Here is a 27,632-nt window from a genome sequence, read left to right as displayed (position 1 = left end):
GCTGGGATCCAAGACAGGATTTTGGGGATGGAAACAGTCGCTTAAGTATAAAATGCAAAACTTTCGTACGAAACTTGGCCGACTTGGACATCCTGAAATCCGTGTGAACTCTTTGAAACACAAACGAGAGGGCCAAGGCAAAGCTGCAGCCAACATCAAAAAGCCTAGAAAGGCTGAAGTTAACTATATTCCTCTGCACCCAAAAGGCGAGACCACAGAAAGCTTAGAGAATGAGAGAATTGCTTTATTGTCAGAGCTGAAAAAGCGTGACAATGAAGTGGTGATAAAAGAAAAAATGGGAAAAACCTTCTCCCACAGACGACTAGAGATTGTGGAGCAGAGGCCCCTGATAGAAGATTTCGTAAACAGATGGCCTGCCTTATTCCAGGAGAGTGAAGTAAGTAAATTTGTACATGTATGTATGAGTTGACATTATAACTTTCTGCACAATTGTATTTACTAGTGCTAAAGGTTTACATAGTCGAATCAGAATTGTCAAATCTGGCCTATACTCGATTGATCATCGAATCGTGTGTGTGTATAATCTTGAGAAGCTGCAGAGCTGCAGTCTCTATTCAGTTGTCACTGTACTCTGTACATTTACAGTTGAACTGAGGATTATTGTTAACCATTTTCTCTCTGCTCACCTGCCATTCACCATTCTTGTGCTGAGTTGTGCATGTCTGCTGACAATTACATGCATGTCACGGTTCCTCGCGGGTCTATTCTAACTAGGCTTCTGTTTAAAAATGATTTAATAATCTTTGTGGTTCATCAATGGTGATAAATGATTGGAACATCCTGCAAGGTGCACACAGCCATGCACAACTCGGCACAACACCGGCGCTGCTGGTGCTCGTTTTGTTTTTTTCTTCTACCACACCCGCACATGCAGACTGTACTATGTAAAATCAAACATTAAGCTCCCCCATAGAGCCACAATGATGGTAATTAACAAATTTTAATGGCTGCATTTTGTTTATTTTTCAGGTAAATGCTGAGTTTATGAGGATCACCACCAATCCACTACAGTCAAAGTTCATGTCACAGCTGGACCATTTCTCAAACAAGCTGATGCAGATCTTAAAGAGCAAAGGAGGAGTGAAGGGGCAGAGGATTAAGGAAGTCCTGTCTATCACAGATTCGGTTAGTCGAAATGCATCTAACATCCCTTTGCGTGTATTGAGGTGGTTATTGTAAGGTTTTATTGTCCATAGTTGCTTATTTAAACACTTTATAAATGGCCTACTAGTATAGTGCTTTTATCCAAATATTATGTTTTTTTTAATTTGGTTCATCCACTCACACAACAATGTAAAACATGCAAGAAAACTACCAACTTGCTTGTTGGGGGCATTTAGGGGTTAGGCATCCTGTTTAGACTAAAATTACCCTCTGATCTTAATTAGACAACCTGCTCCTTCCCTGTGTCACCATAACAACCACATTTGGCTAAATTGTCTAATTTTTTCACCCCTGCTTCAGCGTGACAACATCAACACCAGGAGGGAGTGTATCCTGAGATGCCTCATCATCTACCTCAACGAAGATCCAGACACCTTCTTCAAAGAATATCTGGTAAATTCATCACAATATGTTTGTCATGTAGTGTTGAACTGTTACTCCCTCTTACTTCTCCCATGACACACTATTTATATTGATAGAGCCCTACATACCCCTTTTCCACCAACAAGAACCGGGTGCTGGTTCAGAGCTAGAGCTATTGCCAGTTCGGAGTTGGTTCGACTGACGAGCTTACTAAGAACCGGTTTGCGTTTCCACCGGCCAGAGAGCCACAACAGAGCTATATCTTACGTCACTGCATACGTATCATGTTGCCCAGCAACGCTAGTGCGGCAGCGCCAAACACAAACACACCAGACTTGTTCGAGATGCATCGGCTTCTCGCAGAACGATCAGCACATGAAATCAAAGCACCGTGAAAGCGATCAAAAAGCACAAGGAGTCGTATGATCTCCAAACACTCCCGCAGCTCTGATCGGTCCACGCTGCTCCGATGCATCTCGAACAAGGCATCAACAATAATAGACGTTGCGTTACTATGGATGCTCATGGGTTTGCGAAAATAAATCGGCATCCAAACACGGCGAATCCAACGCGTTCGTGCAGCTTGCCGTAACTTACATAGACGGATATTATAATCGAGCTGCTATTAGCTCGACTAGCTGCTATTTAAAAATGGCGGTCACAAGTTTCTCTTCAGTCTTGTTGGCCACGGTAACTCCGCCCCCAGCCTCTGACGCAAGCGGTTCTTTCTTGGCTCCGTTCTAGACCCTGCAATGATTTGGTGCTACTTAAGAACCAGTTTTACTGGTTCGGAGCTGGTCCTTTGGCGGTGGAAAAACAAAGAACCGATTTGAAACTAGGCTCTGGCTCCGAACCAGCACCAGTTCTGCCTTGGTGGAAAAGGGGTAACAGAGGTGTTCTTATGTACTGGTGTAGACAAGTGATCGTACATGTTTTTGAGTTTAGGGGGGGAGTGTGAGTGTGTGCGCTTGGAGTGGGGAGGTTGTTTAGAGTTCTGTTGGCCTGGGGGATGAAGTTGTACTGTTGATAATGGACATGCTTTTCTAGATGTATTTTTGTGTCTGTCGCCATCACCTGTGGAGCCCTGCATCACTTTATGTCCCCTTATTTCTCTGTCCATCTTTATTAAACACTTGCTGTGTTTTCTGTGTTTGTGGTGTTCAGGCACCGGCGACCGAGGATGCAGAAAGGGACCTAGCGACCACAGTCATGGGGATTTATGTGATCCGAAGTGATGGGGATCAGGAGCCTGAGGATGTTGGAGTTGTTATTGAAGGCATCAAAGTCCTGAGCAACTTGGGCAGTGTCATCATGGGTTTCGTAATGCTCTTTGGGCTCATTTATGCCCTTGATTTGAGTTTTCCAGACAACCTCAAATACACCTTTGAGTTTTTCCAGAAGGTCATAATGAATATGGATGGGCACAAGCTGAATGCAAAGATACAACAGTTGAAAATCAAGCTGTTTGCATAAGAGGACAAAACCATTGATGGAGGGTTTAAGACTGAGATTACTTGGGCTTGGACAAGTGTTTAAACCCAGAAAATGTGCCCATTTTAACTCTTCATCATAATTTCTTGACTCTACCTCCTCCGTACCATTCCTCTCTACTTATTTGACTTCATGACTGTCGAGAGGTATTAAAATTGATCTAAAAACAGCTCAATGCGCTGTATTTTTCTTGGATTGTTAGTGGTCAAATTACAACAGCTGAAAATCAAGCTGTTTGCATAGGAGTGTGACCATGTGACGATCTCCTTTGATGGAGGGTTTAAGACTGAGATTACTTGGGATTGGACAAGTGTTTACACCCAGAAAGTTTGCCCATTTCACCTCTCCATCATAATTTCTTGAGTGCCACTTATACGTATTTGACTTCATGACTCGAGATGGATTGAAATTGATCTAAAAACAGCTCAACGCGCTGTATTTATATATATTTTTTTTATGTTGCAAGTGACATTTACGTTAAGTTATATTAAAATGTCTTCCTTGCTGTTTATAATCGCTCAGAATGTTTTGCGATTATTTTTTTATTTATTTTGCTAGTCTTAACTGTGGTCCACAATACTTGTTTTTGTTACCACTTACAACAACACACCAACGACCAAGGCTATTTTTACTGTAAATGTACAGTAGTGTGGAATTTGCCATAGCCTATTGTTTTTTTCTTTCCCTTTATGTAAATGATAGTTCAAGGCAAGCAACTACATATAGAGTTTTTGCAGTGCATTCTATCCAGCTATAGTGTCTTTATTGTTGATGTTTGGGATAGCTTTACCAGTATACTGTTCATTCAAGTTAATATACTTGTGTTTTATCTAGTAAAAAAAGTTAATGTCTTGATATTTTTATTGAAATATGCTCTCCAGACATCTATTAGGATGCATGCAAATCTGCTTGGAACAATATTTTCTCACTTATGTTTTTTTTTGTTTTTTTTTTTGCAGAAAAAGTATACTTTTCACATGTAAATCCTTAAAAGGGGAATGTATTCCTACCTCATTAGAATTTCCAGAATTTATGAATATGAACACTTCTAAAGTTTCCTGCTGGACACAAGATGTCTCCTACTGCACCCCCATGTTCAGTGTATGTGCACTTTACAGCTTCAAGTTTCTACATCACATTAATATTAATTGAATATTGGATCAGACTTGAATTCCAAATTAGTTGTGATATCACAAATCATGCAAGTAGGCATGCCCGTTAAAACTGGATTTTCACTGAGTTTGGAGAAAATTCCCACTTTCAGCTGATGTGTGAAAACAGCATTTCATGTCTCCAACTCTGCACATATATGTTTGATTTTCACTGTGTAGAATATATGGCACTTCAGTTATACCCATGGGGGAAGTTCACACATTATCGCAGCTCTGTTTCATTCTATTTTACATCATTCAGCATGAAACTCAAACATCCAACAAGAAGAAAAAATTTTTTGAGTGGAGGGGCTCTAAGTAAATGAAGTTTAAATGTAAATGTATTTCAATAAAATGAAAATAACATGCACCAGGTTTGTCTCATGTGTATGTTAATGGTTCAAATGAAAAATGATTTATATATTTATTTGATGATAATAATTCCCTTTCCAATAATTATGTAAGTTTGAGTTGGACAAATGTAAATCAATTTCATTTAGTTAATGTAGTTATTTTATTTCAGCTGTATTTTGAAAAAGTTAGTTAGGCTAACTCAATTATATACTGTTGAAAATATTTGATAAAAATAAGTTGGCCTCCCTCGTTTATATTCTTTTGCATCTATTTGATACAAATGAGTTAGGTTAACTGATTTACATTCTGTTGAATGGATGTACTCAGTTTGAGTTGGGACTACATATATTTATTGGATGGAAATCCTGCCCACAACTTAATTGAGTTCATCCAATGAATCATTTTTTTGAGTGTATTACACGTATAAGATCATTTTTACTTGTATCTCCCGATTCCGAACTACCCTTAATCAGTGCGGAAACACACAAGGTGAAACCCTTTACTGAGAATATACTATCGGTTATCTACTCAAAATATATGTAGAAGTTTCAAATGTTAGCATTTGTTGATGGTGGTCGCATGAACAGACTTTGGGGAGAGCTATAGCAGAAAGCATGCCCTTTGACCTCCTCAATTTTGGAGTCCTCCCAAAAGAATTTCTCCCATCTAGCGATTCTCCCATCTACTCGCTTTTTGCAACTTTGGTAAATGTGCCAAGAAGCTATGACAACATGTCTTCCAATAGCACATCATCGAGTTTAACTATACATGTTCTACCGTTATGCTGCCTATATAATGATTTACACGACCAAGCAATGAAAAAAGCTTGTCATTTAGACCGTAACTTTGACTTACCTGTCGAGAAGAAAGCAGGCAACTCCCCTTTTAAAGTCTTTCTCCTTCATTAGCTCTTTTCCACCTGGGAAAAGCTATCCCGATATTTATTTACATCCCGATCAATTAAATTTCTGCTTTTTGGCGACGAGGATTCCTTCTCCTGCATAACTTTGATCCTGCATAATAATTTACCGTGCAGTGCAGCCTTTCAAATGTGCCAGGGGCAGTATTTTCAAATTTTCATCCAGGCTGCCCGGGTTCGACTCCCGGTATGGGAAGACAATTTTTGTATATATTGCCAACAAAATTCAAGTTATTCAAGTTCATCAATAATCATTTATAGTCTTAGAGGCCTACACGAACTGCAGAAACAAGCAGAAGATATGTAAAAACTCATAAATGCTGTTTCAGTACTGAATCATTTTCACAAAATACAATTTACATTTAGCTGACGCTTTTATCCAAAGCGACTTACAATTGCTATATATGTCAGAGGTCGCACGCCTCTGGAGCAACTAGGGGTTAAGTGTCTTGCTCAAGGACACATTGGTGTCTCACAGTGGATTCGAACCCGGGTCTCTCACGCCAAAGACATGTGTCTTATCCATTGCGCCACCACCACAGTTATATTGAAATCAGAAACTTTCACTATGGAATATTTACTTTATCATAATTTCAATTTAGTATGTCATCATCTCATAATTATGACGCATAGTCATCATTTTAATTTCAACTTTTTAAGTCATAATTTCGACTTGTCATAATTTACAATTTTTGTCAATTACGCCTTTTTAATGTAATACTTAAAACGGTTTTAAGTCATAATTTGGTTGTTGACTATAGTAGTGTTGCACCTGCATGCCCACTAACTCGCTTGTGAGAGTCAGAGTGTGTAAAGTAAACTCTCATTAGTGTTAGTAGAGTATTAGTGGACTGGTAGGGTTAGAATAAGTAATATTAGAATAAAATATCTGTTGGGGGGGGGGCATCACAAGAAAGAGTTCATGTTTAATGAGTTAAATGACAACATACCATTTTTCAACCGAGCGAATCTGCACATGAGAGGCCTTCAGAAGTCATAACTTCAGGGGTAGGTCAGTTGGCGAAAACACTGCGTGTGTAAAAATCAAATACTGTATTACAGTTTTTAAAGTTAGAATAAAAAGTTAAGTGTCACAAAGTCTGGCACAGGGCCATTAACTTGTTCTTTTTGCTTATTTCTACAAATATCAACCTGATAAATATGGACTGAATACACGATTAAACAAGATCATTTTTAAGAAAAAAGAAAAAACTGTGATTTGATGGCTAAGTTTCAGGCATAGTGCAACCACGCAATGTTAGATTTCTCTAATCTCTAATTCATCTCACTCACAACGCACAACTTTGTAAATAAACATTTTCAAACTGTAATTATACCATATTTTATTCATATTATGTTGATTTAAAGCTTTTTGTTTGTTATTAACTAATACCTACTAACATCCGGCACAATCTGACCCCAACATCTGACCCCAAATAAACAGATAATGCAATGTTCGCAATCTACAGTTAGATATTCTCCTACTTAGTATCTTTGGGTGTATCTGTGGCTGTATTTTGTCACACCATAGTGATGCAAAGTTCCACACCCTACGGACTAACTTTAAAACATCATCTTTATACAGGAATGTCCATGTAAGATTCAAAAGACCAATTCGCTAAGAAAAGTTTCCAAATGATGGTTTTATTACTCCGCTAGATTTAGTCATCTTGTTCAGATAGCAGGCGAGACTGTTTCACATGTTGTATGTGTTTTAGGTGAAGACTTTTCTTTGAGAGCCGTTTATAGAAATAAATGGCCATTAATCATTTAAGCGATAGAGGGAAAAGTTGCACTAAATGAAGTATCAATTTAGTCAAACAGAAAGACTATCTACGAAACACACAAAGTGCATGCTGTTTTACACTTAAACTATTGCACTGAGAGAGGCATATTCATCAAAGCTTGAGGCTGTTACACAAAAGTTTCACACTTTGGTCAAACCTGCTGATAAAATTGCACAAAAGTCAATTCTAATTCTTCATCATCATGAGCCATTTAAAACAAATACAGAAAAGCCACTATAGTGATCAGTTTTAGCTTTTGAATGGATCTTGTTTTTGTACAGTTTGCAAAAAGTACATAGTCTCAGAGTGTGGTCAAACATGTTCATATAGGAATGTATCCTATACATTATAGGTCCTTCTACACGAGAGTGTTTAGTATGAGAGTGAATCTTTCTGCTATGTCTACAAAACATCGACGCCAAAGATGAGTATTACACTTCAAACTCGTCTAACTATTACACTTATTTTGTTATTATTTTGTGTGTGTCAATAAAAAACAGTTAAGCTAATGAATTACGGTTGATACGTGGTATTTTTACGTGAAGGGAGGGTTGATTCATTTTTTTTATTCTGGCCCCACCAATACCTTTAGGCATCTGTCTTTTAGGCCCGGTCCAGAAAACAGAAGTTGTGTCTTAATAATTGTTCTTCCTTTTATGATCTTCTTTTTATTCTGCATAATGCCGAAATCTTGTTTTAACATATCGTACATTTCAATGGTTAGATAAATCATCTAACTATTATATCTAACAATCAATAGTTATGTGAAACAAGCACAGTCGCATTGGAATTGGATTCTTGTTTATACTGAACCGCATGTTTAACTGCGCTATTGTTCTCGGCATCATCAAAGTTCACATCGTTTTCACCGGAGCATAGCGACTCTGAAACAAGACTTTGTTTAAAAGATTTTGTTTGCATTTCTTCTGAAACATCCTGTTTTGAAACTGTTAAACATCGCTAGCGTAACACTTATCGTATTGTCGGGTGTGATTGTAATGTTTTGTATGGCGTTTTCTTTACACTTTCCCCCGGATATCCGTTTCCTACTGTTAGCTGTAATGTTAGTGAACTCTAGGTCTTCTCTTTGTTCATATACGACAGTCTTCACATGAATTGGATCGCTAGATCCAGTGCTAAAATGTATATTTTAACCCTTTATGCCGATATAGAATGCCGCACAAGGTTCTCTGTTCTCTGGTTCTATGTTTTAAAAATGCCCCGAAACAAAGACAAGGATCATCAAAATCTGTGCATACAACAAAACACATGTAGAAAATGACTTTTGTTTGAAGAAAAACTTAAATCAGCTGGTGCTATTGAAGTTATTAAACACCCCTGAATTCGGTAATGATGCGATATGGATATCACGTTTTAACTCAATACGCTAAAGGTCTATGAACTTTAACAATAGTCGGTAAAATGAACTTAAAAATGAAATACATCCTAACTACTTTCTAAATGTTTGTAAATCCAAAAAGTGTTTGTCACTGGATCGAGTTAAAATAATAAACTTCTCCTTTGTTTTTATGCATCAAGTTAAATCCAAATGATAGGAAAACTTTATGATAGGAAAGTACGGACAGCTCCTTTGACCAATCCTCTACATATGGGGCACTTGCGCAGAGAAGGCGCACATTCTTTGCACACAACTAGGTGACCACAGGGCATGAAGACAATGTTCACTTCCTTATCCATGCAAACTTTGCATGTGCGCTCCTCTTGAAGTCTTCTTAACTGTTCCTCCATAGGCAAGTCTGAAAGATCTTGACTGGGTGATGCAGCTTCATTTGTCTGGGCCATCAGTTCTCTCAGCAGGCAGACATCATTCTTCTTGATCCAGTTGCGGAAGACCTCTGCCGCTGCATTTCCTTTCGACAGGACTAACTCAATGAGCTGCCCTGTCTGCTGCTTGACTGTAGTGCAGTTACGAATAATGTCATACTCTTTCTGTGAGATGACGTTCTCCTCTAGAAGATGGTCCATTAACCCTCTGGGGACCAAGCTGTTTTTGGGGCCCTTGAGATGTTCTGACATGCTCTGACATTTGTGCTTTTTTCAGTTATTTATAAACATGTTAATGGCAAAGGTGTAAATTCACTCTATATAGCACAAACAGGCCTACCATAATATGCGAGCAACATGTATGTAGATGTTTGTATTTTTAAGAGAATAATGTTTATGCGTGGTTATTTAAAAAAATAAAAATGAAAGTTGCTGAAATAAGACCACAAAACTCATACAAAATATGTGCCCACAAGACTTTTGACTAATGGATGTTTTCTCTTGGAGTTCTAGCTTCAAAATTATGTGAAAATAGTCTTGCTTTATCGTTCACAAAAAAAAAATACATTGATTTAAATGGTGTAAAACAGGTTTTGCTTGGAAAGCCAATATGCGAGGGGGAGGAGTAGTTTACACCTTAGATTACCCAGTCCCACCCACTCTGCATAATGACTCTGCATAATTAGCCATTCATTCAGGTGTGACACTGACTGAGCCACAATGCAAGGACAAAATAGCCTATATATTTAGAAGAAGACTTATATTGACCATTTAAGATTTTGCTTACATCTATCTTGTAAATATGTTTTGCTATTTTATTAAAAAGGTTACAATTACAACAATAATTACAATTTCAGCAATATTTCTGCAAAAAAAGTACTCTTTCTTTGTAAAAAAAAAAAAAAAAGATTATAGGCCTACATTTTATCATATGTATTCATTAGTTTGAATATAGCCAACATTGGAACATCTTAGTCTATGACTTTATTTTTGACAAAATAGTATTTTATATATATGAGCAGAAAAGTATCTTTACAAATATGTACCCTTCATTCATCTCACAGAAACGCGATTCATATTTAGGCTAAACAGTCTTTACAAATATGTACCCTTCATTCATCTCACAGAAACGCGATTCATATTATAGAAACGCGATTCATCTTTTTGTTTACATAGGCCTACACTAACGTTATTCCATAACGTTATTCCACATTAACACTTGAGAAAGGATAACTTAGCCTACCTCACTCCTCAGCGGGATCTGCTCCTCATATCAGCACGGAAAATTTTCTCCATAAGGTAGGCTATATTATGCCTCTTTGTTTACAGCTGATGTGGGGGCGTTTCACAGACTGAAATGGTTCTCAGAATTTGCGTTTGAATAGCACGCGCTCTCCGGGGCGTGGTCAAATTACTTTTGAATGGCTCCTAATGAGCTCGACTGGAGTCGCTCTCTTTTTATACAGATTACAGAAGCTGATAATATTTGTTTTTTATATAAATTACTTCATTTAAAAGCTGCGATCTCAAGCTTTATGCCCGTGGGTCTGTTTGCCTGTTTGACTGAATTTTCGCGGAGTTATAGATAATTTTCGAACGCGTTTCAAATGGGAGTTTACTGGCAGAGAGAAGGCAGAAATAGCATCATGTTAGTTTTTCTTTATTTGTCAAAAAGCAAAACACTTTATTTTTATTGTGAGTATACAGAAAAAAAATAGAAACTGAACAGGATCGATTGATGTATTACACGAAAATGAAAGATCAAAATTAACAGAGCATTTTGTGTTTATTTTTCATTGCTAAAAAAAAAAACGAGCAAAACGCGCTGGCGCGTTTTTGGTCCCCAGAGGGTTAAGCTCTGCACACTTTTTAGGCGCTGTGACACGGCAAGATGATGTTTCTTAAGAAAAGTAAGAAACTTACTTTCCCGCTCCTCCTCTCTCTTCTCATCTTCTGCACTTAGTAAATCACACACCAACACTTGAACGGTTTTGTAATTTTCTCCACTTGGGAGAATTTTGCTCTGAACGGTTTGCTTCACCAGGCCACGCTCAAATCCCATCTCTAAAGCAGACTTCACCGCAGGATTGTTCATCATCACTGCATCTTCTCCAGGACCCAGGTGTGCAACAGATGGATCAACAAATTCTCTCGAGTCGCTGTCTCCATTAGTCAATAGCTGCTCAAACACAAAAGGAAATCTTGCTTGAATCTGACGAACAAACTCTTGGCCCTTTTCTTGCAACAGGTATTCACATCTTGGAAACCACTTGGCATGTTCTACCCATGGATCATCACCAGACTCCCAACATCTGAGTCCACCATCGCAACAAAAGCACTTCACGTCATCACGACGACCAACATAGTAAAAACCAGCCTTAGCCAATTGGTCTGGTCGAACAGTTATTCTTGAGGGCCAGTTGACAAATGTGAGCGACCTTTCCTCACACTGTTTCATTGCCGATATATTGGAAAGGCTAGATAAAGGTACATTATCTGCACGGTCACCTCGAACGAAGCGGCAGTTGGGGTAATGCCTCTGGTGCTCTGATACTGCCCGATCTCCCGGTTCCCAGTTGCTAAGCTGGCCTCCACAACTGAAGCAAGCCACTCTGTCGCCCTGACCAAGGTAGTAGAAACCACTTTTGGCAAGCTCGGCTGGAGATACTGGTGCAAGACGCCAATTTTGAAAGGTGTCAAGGCGTTCCTGTTCCCGACGCATGCCAGGATTCTGACAAGCCGGAGGGCGCTGGTGAGACATATCTTGGTGAGACATATCCAGGTTTAAGTAACCCACCCGTTCCTCCGTTTGGCCTGAAACAGATGCCGTGGTGGTCGATGTTACGGGTGTTGCAGGGGTGGAAAGCTGTAGCATGGCTAAGTTGGGAAGCGGGGAAAGGCTCTTTTGATGAAGGCTCTGGATGAAGAAATACAAATGGGACCACAGGGCGTGTCCACTCAAGCCCTTCTCTCTGCTGGACTAGTGTCTAGTCGTCCATGACAGAACACATAATCTTATTAAAAAATGTAATGAGAACAAAGAACAAGAACAAAATCAAATTTTGTTCAACACCATGTCCTTTCTTATGTTCTGTACACAGCGGGCAAATTAGTTGTATCATATCAAATGATATGCTTTCATCAAAAGTGCCTTTTCCCCGCTTCGCAACGTAGCCATGCTACAGCTTTCCACCAAAATATACATTTTAGCGCTCTTTAAAAACTAGGACGGTATAATAATAGAATGTCTCACGTGAAGATGATGGTTTAAACCATCATTTTATCAATTCATGTGAATACTGTCGTATATGAACAAAGAGAAGACCTAGAGTTCACTAACATTACAGCTAACAGTAGGAAACGGATATCCGGGGGAAAGTGTAAAGAAAACGCTATACAAAACATTACAATCACACCCGACAATACGATAAGTGTTACGCTAGCGATGTTTAACAGTTTCAAAACAGGATGTTTCAGAAGAAATGCAAACAAAATCTTTTAAACAAAGTCTTGTTTCAGAGTCGCTATGCTCCGGTGAAAACTACAGATGGTGGACAACCAGAATGCCTATTACCGCGGCGCAATGGTGCAATGCATTCTGGGAGCCATGAATAAGTTTCGTATGATGCACTCAGAATGCATTGCACTATGAAGCATGTCACCATTGTTGAGATTCATATGCTGATTCTTGATGTCTGTGTGCGAGTAAAACTCACAGGAGCCCAAAATATGTAAATGGTGTGTTAAAAATCGTTTGATGGTCTGATTAAACTCTATTATTCTCTTGCTGTAGAATCACAACAATAAAACAGAATTAATAACATACTACCCGTATAAACCTCCCACATAATATCAATGAGTTAAGCCAATATATGATGACTATATTCTTATCATCAATCAGCTTACAGCATCTGATTACATTTTCTCTTGCTGTTCTCGCCATAACAAACAGACACAGCTGCCAGAGAAAAACTAATGTTAAAAAGTCAAGAGCCCGACTAAAGCACACACTGATCGCCACAATGGTAACATCAAATCAAACTATTACTTTCAAATAAGTAATCAACATCTAAACCTCTTCTTAATTCTTAATTCTTAATACGAACTTCTGTAGATGTCTGACACAAATAAAGTCAGTCTGGTTAGTAATAAGTGAAGCTGGTAATGCTGTTTGTGGAGTTGTTTAATCAGATCTTGAGAGATTTTATGTATTTTATCTTCAGTTGATTTCATCCAAGGCAGAGGCTGGAAGTAGTTCTTGTGTTTCTCTTTCCTTCAGTGATTATGCTTGTTAACAGCAGGTGTTCATCAATAATGCACAATCATTATTCAATCACTTAATTATCTCATTACCTCCAACACTGATTAAGTGTTACATTAAACAGCCTGTAGTGTGCACACTAAGCAGTGTTCATTTCATCTGGGCAAACCCATGTGGGGCCTACATGGAAACTGGGTGCAAAACTGGCTGGGTCCCAGTTAGATAGCCCAGGTCAAACCCATTTGGGCCCCACATGGCTCTGCTGGCTGGGTAGCCTATATAATAAATTAGCAAAACTTGGCCACTAAATATTTAATTTTCAATTATTTTAATTATCACAATTAAAGTTTTAATTTTATTAAATTGAACAAGCCAACAATCAGCATTTAATCAAATATTCTAAAAGATGTATTATTAATAATAATGTTATTTCAACATAATATTTCGTTTTTTTCGACATAATATGCCTGCGTGCAACAAGCAAGATGTGTATTTGTAAATCCGGTGATGCGTGCATTGATTTTTATCAATAAACTAGTGTTTTCTGACAGTGTCGACTGCAAAGATGAAGTTGACGATCGCCATATTTGTAGTGAACGCACCTAGAGAGAAATGCACGTAAAGACATAATCAGAGAGTAGCCTTTTTCTTTTCGTTTTGAATTATTTCGTTTGAAGACATTTCAAGCTTTGTGTATTTGATGTATTTATCATGTCTGTGTGAGGCATACGCTGAGTTTCGTTAAGTTAGGAGGATGAGATGCGCTCCAGCTGACGTGCAATGCAAGTGACCGCGTGGGCGCCTCCATGATTAGTGTCTGTTATATTTGCTTCTCTTACTTATTCAATCCAGGCAACTGGTTGATGAAAAATTGATTAAAATTAAGATACAATTTATAGAAAAAGAAATTCACTTTAAAGAAAGGTTTTCTACTAAACAAAACTTAATGAAGTGGTCAAAATCATGTCTGACCCACTCCATATCCATCTCTCGATATAATGCATCCTATCTTACTCGTGCTGTTCACTTTTCATATTCAACATAGATGGAAAAAAATAACATTATAATATTTTAACAAATATGATACTAAATGAGATTATTTAATGGCTACAACAGTATAGTAGGCCTATAGACTCTATTTGTACAAATTGCTGCACATTAATTTAATTAAATGAAACCTTGTAACGAATTCACACTGTAGGGTAGACTGTGTACAGTTGAGACACCTTAAATAACTTGCGTTCACAGCAAGCACAAGTTGTGATTTTTGCTGTGCACTTGCATATTAGTGTCAGCTGGGAAGGAAATAGAGACCAGACCTCTTGGAACTTTAATTGAATACATAGCGTTGGTAAAGCATACTGAAATTACATCCCTACAAATGTATTAGGCCCTACTGAAAATAAATGTATCAAATTTAAGCAAAGTAGCCTAAATGTTAAGACTGTAAGCCCTTTGCTTTTTTACGTAGCCTATAAAGGATTCTTATAGCCGACTTTGTGTTAATTTAATCTGTAGAGGATGTTTTTTAACTCAAACATTAACACTGAAATAAATGAAACTAAATTATTGTAAATTTTTTGGCACAACACGACGAGTGGCGCTATGCATTGTTCTAAAGCCAGGTTTTATTCTGGCATGTTGAATTAGTGTTTGACAAACGCGGCGGCGCGTTCATTTGAATGAAGAGCGCTTCTCGCTCGTGTGAGCGAACACACACTGGAACGTTAGGCCATGTCGCAACGAGTGAATCGTGGCCGAGAGGTTGAACTTACGTTACGATCATTTAGATGACACGGGTTCGAATCCCGAACTAACTTGGACTACTGATATTTTTATATTAATGCATTTTATAGTCTATTGTTGATGCAGAGAGATTTGTCTAGTTCTAAAACACACACACACACACACACACACACACACACACACACATATATATATATATATATATATATATAAATATATATATATATATATATATATATATATATATATATATATATATATATATATATGACGTTTAAACGACAAACAATAAAATCAGAACCAGTATTCTGTTGCGTTCATGGTTCCAGTGGCAGTAATGCATCCACAGCTTTTCAAAGCGTTTTGAGATTGTTTTGAATGAAATATTGAAGTTTATAATTAAGTGTTTTGGCACACCACGACGAGTGGCAAACTCTTTGTTTTGTTTTGCAAACTCAGCTAGCCTGTGGGGGGTTTGGAGAAGGCAATAGTTGCTTTATCGTGGGGGTGCAGGACAGAGGTGTTAATGTTCCGTCTGTCATATGGAGAGTGTCGGAGCCAGCCTGAGCCTGATGAGCAGGCAAAGGCAAAATTCTTTTAAGGATTAATCTCAAAATCTCCAAAAGTCCATAGCCTATATGTACAGTAGGCCCTATATCTTATTAAATTATATATTGTAGTTTTATTGATTGTATTTAAAGGTTTTCTACACACAATTTCAATTTAGCAGATACAGAGCTCTTTAATTCGCGACCCACCTCGTTTTATTGTAAGGTGAATTCAGCAAGGCATGTTGTATCTTTGAAGGAACAAAAGCTATTTGTTACAGTTTTTTCTTCGTGATTTGTGTGGATGACACACAGCGACATATACAGTATTATCAGCTGTATGGTGTTTTTTTTTACGCTGAAATGCTTAATTTCGAGAAAGACCCGCGCGCGCAGTGAGGGAGACCAAACTTACTAAAAACATATCCAGCGCGAGAGAGGCAAAGAAAAACGCCTGTTCTTAATTTATGTTGCTTTGAACTTTTTTCGTTTTGTACCGTTTTAATTTAGCTGCAATTTCTTTGACAATAGAAATGTAAAATGTTGCAAGAATAAGAGTCTGTGTTTCTTATTTTGCATAACAAAGGGAATAAACTCTTTCGATGCAACCCTGTTTAAATAAAAAAAACTGTCCCGACACTTTATTCATAGGCTACCTTGAAATGTGCGATGGGTTTTCAAACTTAATTAATTTTCTTTTTCTTTTACATTTTCATTGTTTATTTTTTAATTGAAAGCAATACTGTATTGAAAGTATTTTTCTGATTTGTTCGATCTGTTTTGAAAAATGTCTTCCGTTGCTATGGCCGGGTATAACTGTCAGTCATCTCAATCTCGTGAATGATTCACACACACACCAAAAAAATAATTTAGCAGATTAAAGACGAGCTTCATCATCTTCATTTTCTGGTGCGATCGGCTGACAGTCTTCCTTCATCAGATGTGTCGTCTTTGCAGCGGCTCAACTGGAATGTAGCACATTTATGTTGTAATGTACAATTGATAATTAAACCAGATGATTGACTTTAATAAACAGATGCATATTTAAGCATCAAGAACGGAAAAACATAAACACTGTCGGCTACACTGAGATTCGATCTCAGATTGTTTGACGCTCCGAGAGGCTATTGTTAATGCATTGACCACAGAGCTATCGTCTGAGCTATCGTTCCCTAAAAGTCTGTTTTATTCTCTGCTTTGTTTGTTTATATTTTTACATATTCAATCAGTCTCATTTTTGTTCAAATAATGAAAAATCATTTTATTTTATTTTTTTAATTTTTTTTACAAGATCTTGCGCCATGTTTAGCCGATATAGCCATTTCGCGAACGACTTTGAAATTCGACTGGTTTATTTTTGCTGCGGCAGTAATAGGCATTGTGGTTGATTATTTATTAAAGAATTCAATTGATAATCATAACAACATGTAAGCCTATTTAATTCGGAATATAACAAAGAATGCTTAAACCGACTAACATCGGTTAGTAACTGCAAGTCCTGAAAATGTTTTAATTTTACGGTAAATTATTTAAATTTATTTCACTGTTATGTTTCAGTTAATAAATCTACAAACACATTAAAATAACACGAAGTAAATTATAGAAAAACTGGGCACACAATGTTAACGTGTGTCTACTTTGTTTAAATTTAATGAATTTGAATTCGTTTAACCACAATATTTATCTTGAATTTATCTGTGACCTCAGCTCAGATTACTGCCGCGGCAGATTACGTCATAAAGAGAATAAACTGACACTTTTCGAAGTCTGTGATTACAGCGCCACTCAGCGGTAAAAGGCAGCAAATACACATCCCAATTTTGCCGCCGCGGGAACGGCGGCGGTAAAAGTCTTATTCTGGTTGTCCACCATCTGTATGTGAACTTTGATGATGCCGAGAACAATAGCGCAGTTAAACATGCGGTTCAGTATAAACAAGAATCCAATTCCAATGCGACTGTGCTTGTTTCACATATAACTATTGATTGTTAGATATAATAGTTAGATGATTTATCTAACCATTGAAATGTACGATATGTTAAAACAAGATTTCGGCATTATGCAGAATAAAAAGAAGATCATAAAAGGAAGAACAATTATTAAGACACAACTTCTGTTTTCTGGACCGGGCCTAAAAGACAGATGCCTAAAGGTATTGGTGGGGCCAGAATAAAAAAAATGAATCAACCCTCCCTTCACGTAAAAATACCACGTATCAACCGTAATTCATTAGCTTAACTGTTTTTTATTGACACACACAAAATAATAACAAAATAAGTGTAATAGTTAGACGAGTTTGAAGTGTAATACTCATCTTTGGCGTCGATGTTTTGTAGACATAGCAGAAAGATTCACTCTCATACTAAACACTCTCGTGTAGAAGGACCTATAATGTATAGGATACATTCCTATATGAACATGTTTGACCACACTCTGAGACTATGTACTTTTTGCAAACTGTACAAAAACAAGATCCATTCAAAAGCTAAAACTGATCACTATAGTGGCTTTTCTGTATTTGTTTTAAATGGCTCATGATGATGAAGAATTAGAATTGACTTTTGTGCAATTTTATCAGCAGGTTTGACCAAAGTGTGAAACTTTTGTGTAACAGCCTCAAGCTTTGATGAATATGCCTCTCTCAGTGCAATAGTTTAAGTGTAAAACAGCATGCACTTTGTGTGTTTCGTAGATAGTCTTTCTGTTTGACTAAATTGATACTTCATTTAGTGCAACTTTTCCCTCTATCGCTTAAATGATTAATGGCCATTTATTTCTATAAACGGCTCTCAAAGAAAAGTCTTCACCTAAAACACATACAACATGTGAAACAGTCTCGCCTGCTATCTGAACAAGATGACTAAATCTAGCGGAGTAATAAAACCATCATTTGGAAACTTTTCTTAGCGAATTGGTCTTTTGAATCTTACATGGACATTCCTGTATAAAGATGATGTTTTAAAGTTAGTCCGTAGGGTGTGGAACTTTGCATCACTATGGTGTGACAAAATACAGCCACAGATACACCCAAAGATACTAAGTAGGAGAATATCTAACTGTAGATTGCGAACATTGCATTATCTGTTTATTTGGGGTCAGATGTTGGGGTCAGATTGTGCCGGATGTTAGTAGGTATTAGTTAATAACAAACAAAAAGCTTTAAATCAACATAATATGAATAAAATATGGTATAATTACAGTTTGAAAATGTTTATTTACAAAGCTGTGCGTTGTGAGTGAGATGAATTAGAGATTAGAGAAATCTAACATTGCGTGGTTGCACTATGCCTGAAACTTAGCCATCAAATCACTGTTTTTTCTTTTTTCTTAAAAATGATCTTGTTTAATCGTGTATTCAGTCCATATTTATCAGGTTGATATTTGTAGAAATAAGCAAAAAGAACAAGTTAATGGCCCTGTGCCAGACTTTGTGACACTTAACTTTTTATTCTAACTTTAAAAACTGTAATACAGTATTTGATTTTTACACACGCAGTGTTTTCGCCAACTGACCTACCCCTGAAGTTATGACTTCTGAAGGCCTCTCATGTGCAGATTCGCTCGGTTGAAAAATGGTATGTTGTCATTTAACTCATTAAACATGAACTCTTTCTTGTGATGCCCCCCCCCCAACAGATATTTTATTCTAATATTACTTATTCTAACCCTACCAGTCCACTAATACTCTACTAACACTAATGAGAGTTTACTTTACACACTCTGACTCTCACAAGCGAGTTAGTGGGCATGCAGGTGCAACACTACTATAGTCAACAACCAAATTATGACTTAAAACCGTTTTAAGTATTACATTAAAAAGGCGTAATTGACAAAAATTGTAAATTATGACAAGTCGAAATTATGACTTAAAAAGTTGAAATTAAAATGATGACTATGCGTCATAATTATGAGATGATGACATACTAAATTGAAATTATGATAAAGTAAATATTCCATAGTGAAAGTTTCTGATTTCAATATAACTGTGGTGGTGGCGCAATGGATAAGACACATGTCTTTGGCGTGAGAGACCCGGGTTCGAATCCACTGTGAGACACCAATGTGTCCTTGAGCAAGACACTTAACCCCTAGTTGCTCCAGAGGCATGCGACCTCTGACATATATAGCAATTGTAAGTCGCTTTGGATAAAAGCGTCAGCTAAATGTAAATTGTATTTTGTGAAAATGATACAGTACTGAAACAGCATTTATGAGTTTTTACATATCTTCTGCTTGTTTCTGCAGTTCGTGTAGGCCTCTAAGACTATAAATGATTATTGATGAACTTGAATAACTTGAATTTTGTTGGCAATATATACAAAAATTGTCTTCCCATACCGGGAGTCGAACCCGGGCAGCCTGGATGAAAATTTGAAAATACTGCCCCTGGCACATTTGAAAGGCTGCACTGCACGGTAAATTATTATGCAGGATCAAAGTTATGCAGGAGAAGGAATCCTCGTCGCCAAAAAGCAGAAATTTAATTGATCGGGATGTAAATAAATATCGGGATAGCTTTTCCCAGGTGGAAAGAGCTAATGAAGGAGAAAGACTTTAAAAGGGAAGTTGCCTGCTTTCTTCTCGACAGGTAAGTCAAAGTTACGGTCTAAATGACAAGCTTTTTTCATTGCTTGGTCGTGTAAATCATTTTATAGGCAGCATAACGGTAGAACATGTATAGTTAAACTCGATGATGTGCTATTGGAAGACATGTTGTCATAGCTTCTTGGCACATTTACCAAAGTTGCAAAAAGCGAGTAGATGGGAGAATCGCTAGATGGGAGAAATTCTTTTGGGAGGACTCCAAAATTGAGGAGGTCAAAGGGCATGCTTTCTGCTATAGCTCTCCCCAAAGTCTGTTCATGCGACCACCATCAACAAATGCTAACATTTGAAACTTCTACATATATTTTGAGTAGATAACCGATAGTATATTCTCAGTAAAGGGTTTCACCTTGTGTGTTTCCGCACTGATTAAGGGTAGTTCGGAATCGGGAGATACAAGTAAAAATGATCTTATACGTGTAATATCATCATAGCTACCAGTAAGATTAAATATTCGCTCAAGACCAACTTTACTTATCACACATTGCGTCTCTCAAATTGTGTGGTGATTTTCCAAATGATACAACTTTGTCTAAATAAGAGCAACGTGAAGTCCTCGGATTTCTTAAAAACAATACAACAACAAAACATTGTGACAAACATGTTGTATGGACAAAAGATCTATGATCTAAGCACAGTTTTTCAACAATCTAAAGTTTTTGAACAGACGCTGTTTAGTAACAATCATCCCTAAGTCTTCTAAGAAGATAAATAGAAGATATGGTTTTAATAAAACTTTAAAGATTTGATTTAAACTTTTAAGGTTATGCTTTTAAATGAATTTAGTATAAACTCTGGATGTAGTATGCTCTGAAATGCAGACTAGATTTACTGCGACATTGTCCTCCCGAGACTCATCTGGTATGTCGCCCTATATCCTGAAGCTTCAGTTCACACTGTAGTTTATCACCGGGAGGGTCTGGGGCTGTTATAGGACAACTTAAACTATTTGCTTTTTTGGATTGTTTTTATCATTGCATAAAGAACTACTTCGCCTCTCTGGAAATGTAAGGTGTTTTTATTTAGCTAAAACTTTGTTTACATTTTATTAAATTATTTATATCATTTTTTTAAAAATGTAGTTTTCTGTGATGGTGTACATGATCGAAGTATCATGTGTGTAAATGTTTAGGGTGTACATGATCGAATATACAGTTACGGTATAAAAATCATTATGTTAGAATCAGAATCAGAATCAGAATCAGAATCAGAAAGAGCTTTATTGCCAAGTGTGCTTGCACCCACAAGGAATTTTTCTTGGTACTGAAGCTTCCAGTGCACATATACAAATACAAATACAACAAGAAACATAGTAATACAAATTCTAAGAATAAAATATATATAAAAAAAAAAAAAAAATAGTATAAAAAGTACAAAAAGGGGTCACAGTTGGGTTTAGTCTGAATAAACATTTACAGATTATGAACATATTTACAGTATGTTGAGTAGAATGAATTATAATATAAATATAAATATCACCTGAGTTAGAGAATATTACACTAGACAGTGGGAGTCTAGTGCATGTTACAGATTATGAACATATTTACAGTATTTTGAGTATCTGAGTTAGAGAGAACTACTCTGTGATTTTATATTATAAATAATTAATTTATATACTTTTAAAAAATAGAATGTTTTTCAACTTCAGTTAGTCTGATAATAGGAAACCCCTTTCTCACCTCAGGAATGTAAGGTGTTTTTATTTATATACTTATTTATTTAGCTAAAACTTTGTTTACATTTTAGTAGTGTATGTTATTTTTTATTGGTTATATGTATATATTAATAATAATTAAATTTTAAAATAGAAATTAGTTTATTTTTTGGAACCGTGTGTGTGCGCAAAATGATGTTAAATGATTTACTTATTTATTTCATTTTTTTGAAAATTTAGTTTTCTGTGTTTAGGTGTACATGATAGAATATGCAGTTACGGTACAAACATCACTATAGCTATGGAAAGCCATAAAAATTGGAACCCCCGCATGGACAAAAAAATGCTGATTGAATCTTTTCATATAAATGAGATATAAGACGACTAAGTACAGTTTTTCAACAATCTAAAGTTTTTGAACAGACATTGACTACGTTTACATGCAGCCAATATCCGGGTTATGGTCGGGTTAAGGTCACTATTTGGGTTTCTGAAACATTCGGAATAACCCGTTTACATGCGTGAGCAGAGAGAGTTACTCCTGTATACATGGAATTTACAATATCCCGATGTAAACGGCGACGCGCGGTTAGCGTCTGGACGTACGGACTTCCTTAAGACGCAATATGCGTCATTTCCGATTCTTTTTCCTGTATCCAAAGACAACAACAGCAGCAGCAGCATGCGGATAATGAATAGTTCGGGGCAGATAGCGATCGCCTTTGTTTGCGCTTTCCTCCTCGCTCCAAAAGTGTGGTGCTGTGCTGCGTCTCGCCATGTTTACCTCTACTTCTTGTTTACTTCCGGTATACTGCACACGGGTTTCTGTATGCGCCGTCCCTACTCAAAAGACCAAGATTCCTTGCGAATAGAACATGCGCAGAACACAAATCAATGTCCCTTTTGATGGGGATATGCCGATACGCGTTTACATGACCAAATATTCGGGTTAGAAAGGGGGTACCCCAGGTATAATATCCGGGTTTTTAAAAACCGGGATATGAGCATATCCGGGTTTTTGCCGGTGTTTACATGGCCGTGCGCGACCGGGTTATTGCTAATATCCCGGTTTTGAACGGGTTATTGGCTGCATGTAAACGTAGTCACTGTTTAATAACAAAATCATTTATATCATACATATAAGTCTCCTAAAAGTTTTTTTAAATGAGAGAGAGAGAGAACCACTCTGTGATCTTATATTATATTATTTATATACTTTTAAAGAATAGAATGTGTTATTGGAAGATGGATTTTATTCTTTTTGTTTATCTAAAACAATTGGATCAATAAGATATTTATATACTTTAAAAACTGAATGTTTTCAAGCTTAGTTTAATTATTTTAGATCATATCATTTATATTCTATAAATTATACAAAGGATAGAATAGAAAGGATAGAATGTGTTTGTGTGACATACACTTCACAGTTTCACAGTGACCGAACAGCACATGTTCAGATGTCAGTGCCCGATGCTCTGGAATGCGAGGGTGGGTGGCGATGCCGGGGACGCCTGACACATACCATATAACCAGACACACGGACACACACACACACACACACACACATATAACATGACACCGGCCGTCAAAACATCTGTTCTATTTAAATAGGTCAAAACTATCCTTCAAAACTATGATTTAGGACTATAGGTCACCGGGGCAAAAGCAACTGTCAAACCACATGATCGATAGGCCAAAGGTTAATCCCATGACCTCATTGCGGAAGTTCAACCCATCAATCATAAAGGTCACCGGAAGTTCAACCTGTCAAAAGGTCAAAGGTCAAAGTCATTAATCATTTTGACACTTGCCCCCGTATACATACTACTACCATTTAATTGTGATCACAGTGCGGTAAACAATTTCATTGGGCTTCAGTCCTGAAGAAACACCTGAAGATTCACACAAAGGAGAAGATTTATCCTTAATATTACAGCAGAAAAGACACAGCGGTGTGTGTTTCAGTGCATGAAGGCCTTTACTATAGAAGATGAACTGAAGACCACCAGAAAATTCACACTGGAGAAGAAGGCCATAACACTTTTAAGAGAGATGTGAATCTGATATTAATTTTTTACTCGTTCTTCATTGTTTTTCATTATAACATCTAGTTTCTCTTCCATTTCTTGTATCTTTGAAACTGGACACTTTTCTTCTCTTCTTCTCGAGATGCTTCGGCTCTTATAAGTCAGTAAAGAGAGAGAGAGAGATCTGTCATATTCACTTTTACTTAATGTTTTTATTTGCTATGTAATGATTGATTAAACTCTTTACTCATTTTATCAACATCTCATTGTAATTGTCCATTTTCCTATTTTCTGCTGATTTTGCTTGAATTAGTTATAATTTTTGTTCTGAAAGTCATGAAGTATCCTGATATGATTGCTTTTTGAGCTTTCCATGTTTTCATTTTCTCAATAGAGTTTTTAAATGCCTAATAAATGATATTTCACTGCACACATGACTGACATTGAATGAGATTGCTGTCTGTCTACATTATTAACAGTTTCATATCCAGTATCATACAGTATATATATATCAAAGAGTTTGTTCTAGTCAGTTTGAAGTTCATTCACACCATGAGGCTTCATGAAGTCAGAACAATCACTATGAACTTTAAACAACACCAGCCCCGGCTCCAGCTTTGAGATGTAGGGTGGGCCAAGTGAAACAACTAGTTTTAACTCTGCATTATTTTTTACCCGTAACAAAACTTTATTTTATAACAAAAGAGGAAGGTCTTGATATTTGCAGGGCTCAAATTAGCTTTTCTACAGGTTCATTCTGGTTCAGATTTTTACTTGCCCTGCAATAATCTTCACTGGCCCATCACAAAAATATATATTTTGTAAGTTTTTTAATAAATATACAGACAAGTAAACAGTGCAAGTAAACAGAACAAAGATCAGGTCTGGGGCCCCTGGGCTTGAGTTTATGTTTGGGCCCTACATATGCTGCAAATGACCTTAACTATAACATCATTATAAAGTCAAGTCACCTTCATTTATATAGCGCTTTATATAGGATTGTTTCAGAGCAGCTTTACAGTGATAATAGAAATTAGCGTAACAGTGAAGTTGCGAAGATCATTAGTCATTAACTTAGGGGCGCTAACACGACACCGTTCTAACAGAAAACCCTTAACGCGCTCCGGCCGCCCATTCGTACAAAAAGTGCCTAGTGTCTCCAGAACGCACTTATATAACGCACTTAATAAGTTCAAAGGTACAAACGATTATCGGTTTTCTCTTCGCAAACCTCAAAAACGCAAACCTGCGAAAACGCAGACGAGACAACGCAGACAATGCACATGCGCATCACGTGTTCGGTCGATAGGTATGCGTGTTTGAATATATATATGTGCGCAGACGTGTAGTCCTTCACAAATCAACCCTCAACAAATTACTTGTTAGGCCTTAAAAATGTATAATTCAGAAATTTTTGTCGCGTCTGCGAATTTTCCGGAATTTAACCGGAATTATCCCGACAATGTTTTATCTGTATAGAGGTAAAAGGAAGGAGGCCTTCACAAGGGAGAGACTAGTGGACACTTCAGGACTGCGTTGTCGTGTCCAGGCGCAGGTCCTTCATCAGATCTGGATACGGCCTGCATCCGGCAGACTGCGGTAAACCTCGGGATAAACAGAGAGACTAATATTAGCGTAGACGCCATCCTTCTTATGATGTACCAAGAACATCGGGATTTAAGGGAAGTGTTCCCGGTCCTGGCTGATCTAATCTATGCAGCCTAACATTGAATTATAGAAGTCTATAATGTGTTATGTGTATGCTAGGTCAAAGAGATGTGTCTTTAATCCAGCTTTGAACTGACAGAGTGTGTCTGCTTCCCGGACAATGTTATGAAGACTGTTCCAGAGTTTTGGTGCTAAATAGGAAAAGGATCTACCGCCAGCAGTTGATTTTGATATTCTAGGTTTTATCAACTGGCCGGAATTTTGAGATCGCAATAGACGTGAAGGACTATAGTGCGCTAAGAGTTCGCTCAAGTACTGCAGAGCTAAACCATTTAGTGCTTTGTAAGTAATCAGCAATATTTTAAAACGTATACGTTGTTTAACAAGGAGCAATCTTGTAAGTAAAGAAGTTCATAAAGTCATTACTGCTGCGCTGCTTGGAAACGTCTGGGCTTGAAGCTTTCTTTTTCGTTAGTTTTGCCACTGTTTCAAATAAATACCTAGGATTATGTTTATTTTCTTCTAATAGGGTTGAAAAATAGGCAGATCTAGCAGCTTTTAAAGCCTCTCTGTATGCAATCGAGCTCTCCTTCCATGAAATGCGAAATACCTCTAGTTTTGTTTTCTTCCAGTTGCGCTCCATTTTTCTGGCTGCTCTCTTAAGGGCCCAAGTGTGCTCGTTGTACCACGGCGTTGGACTATTTTCTTTAATCTTCTTTAAGCGCAACGGAGCAACTGTGTCTAAAGTGCTGGAAAAGAGAGTTTAAAGTTTCTGTCGAAATATCGAGTTTGTTTAAGCTATCTGGGATGCTGAGATGATGAAACCGATCAGGAAGATTATTAATAAAGCAGTCTTTAGTGGCAGAAGTGATAGGTTGGATTTGTACACATGAAATGTGAAATGAAAGAAGTGAATTTTCATAGTTGTGAAAATCGTTCTATTGATAGAGTCTTGTTTCAAGTATTTTCACCTAATACAGTTAAAAAAAACTGAATCAAACAAAAAAAGTATTGTTTTCAGCTAAATTGATATCAGCCTAAAAATAAATTTATTCTCTTGCTATGCTGTTTATCTTACTTAGATTTCATAAGACCAATCATTTTTGAGTGAATCGAAATCAAGTGACTGTAAACCTTTTATATGCTACGTCAAAAAGTTAAATGGAGCTGTTTTAAATAAACATTTCAAAACCACACTTAGAACAACCAAAAACAACCAAACAGGAACATTGTGTGGAGGTACAGTGCAACCACAGGAGAACGTTTTAGTTGGTTGGTTCCCTTAATGTTTAGGGAACGTTATAACCCTGAGGGAATGTTCCCTGAACGGTAGTTTTGGTTTGGTTCGAACTAACCTTTAGAGAACCATAAACTAACGTTCCCTAACGTTCACTAACGTTCCCTAAACGTTCTGTGTTAGTGGGGATGACAGCACATAATCAAAGAGAGTTGGATAATTTTGTAGAGGCAAAAGTTCAAATTGGTTGCAAAATTATACCATTTAGTCGAAGTCTGGAGCCCCGATTTACAGTGAATCGCTATTGGCAAGTTGGGGCTATTTATAGAATGTGTTTAGTGGGCAACTCACAGGCACCAGGTTGGAGACCACTGCTATAACTTAACTATTGAAATATCATGTAAGCAAATTTCAAAGTGCAGTAGGCCTATAGGTAAGCCTTATAAAACTAACTTTCTGTCAGTGGATAGACCGACTCTTCTTCCTCAGTTGTTTTTTTACACGTAGCATATATAAGTGATGTTTTTTTGTGCCGACGGCCCTCGGTTGGATGGCCGTTCTGGACTTTTCCAGAAGCACAGATTGTCAGTCCGTCCCTGCACATATGTGAAAAAATGCTGGTATAATAATCAGTGATCATGCAGCAGTATCTATGGAGATACATTTGGGTAGATTTCAGCATTGTTCCGGATGGAGGTTGCAAACTTTGTTACAAGACCCAGCATTTATTAAATTTGTGGAGAATTGTATTGATAAATATTTTGAACTAAATAAGAATGAAACTATGGCAAGTATTAGATGGGAAGTGTACGTAAGAGGAGAAATTATTAGTTATACAAACAACATAATCA

The 27,632-nt window shown here is 37.1% G+C and overlaps 4 protein-coding genes across 4 annotated transcripts in view; 3 read left to right on the top strand and 1 right to left on the bottom strand.

Moving 5' to 3' along the window:
- Nucleotides 1-27,632, top strand: part of LOC309479756 (uncharacterized protein) — a 223,481-nt gene that overhangs the window by 31,995 nt on the left and 163,854 nt on the right. The gene's annotated exons all lie outside the window — the stretch shown is intronic.
- The window catches only part of LOC309480179 (uncharacterized protein), a 222,050-nt gene that overhangs the window by 177,865 nt on the left and 16,553 nt on the right, over nt 1-27,632 (top strand). The window lies entirely within an intron of this gene.
- Nucleotides 942-3,021, top strand: LOC309505794 (uncharacterized protein; the record flags this gene model as incomplete). Its single annotated transcript, XM_082179252.1, has 4 exons — nt 942-947; nt 991-1,146; nt 1,486-1,578; nt 2,713-3,021. 4 exons carry the CDS (start codon nt 942-944, stop codon nt 3,019-3,021), a joined length of 564 nt encoding a protein of 187 aa, XP_082035378.1.
- On the bottom strand, nt 10,822-12,056 carry LOC309505773 (baculoviral IAP repeat-containing protein 2-like; the record flags this gene model as incomplete). Its single annotated transcript, XM_082179232.1, has 1 exon — nt 10,822-12,056. The coding sequence occupies exon 1, from the start codon at nt 11,908-11,910 to the stop codon at nt 10,822-10,824; it is 1,089 nt and encodes a 362-aa protein (XP_082035358.1). The 5' UTR covers nt 11,911-12,056.

Source organism: Leuciscus leuciscus (genome assembly GCF_965113295.1).
Source record: "Leuciscus leuciscus genome assembly, chromosome: 1".
NCBI lineage: Eukaryota > Metazoa > Chordata > Actinopteri > Cypriniformes > Leuciscidae > Leuciscus > Leuciscus leuciscus.
Note: the sequence above shows the minus strand (reverse complement) of the source record. Positions and strands in the feature narration are given on the sequence as shown.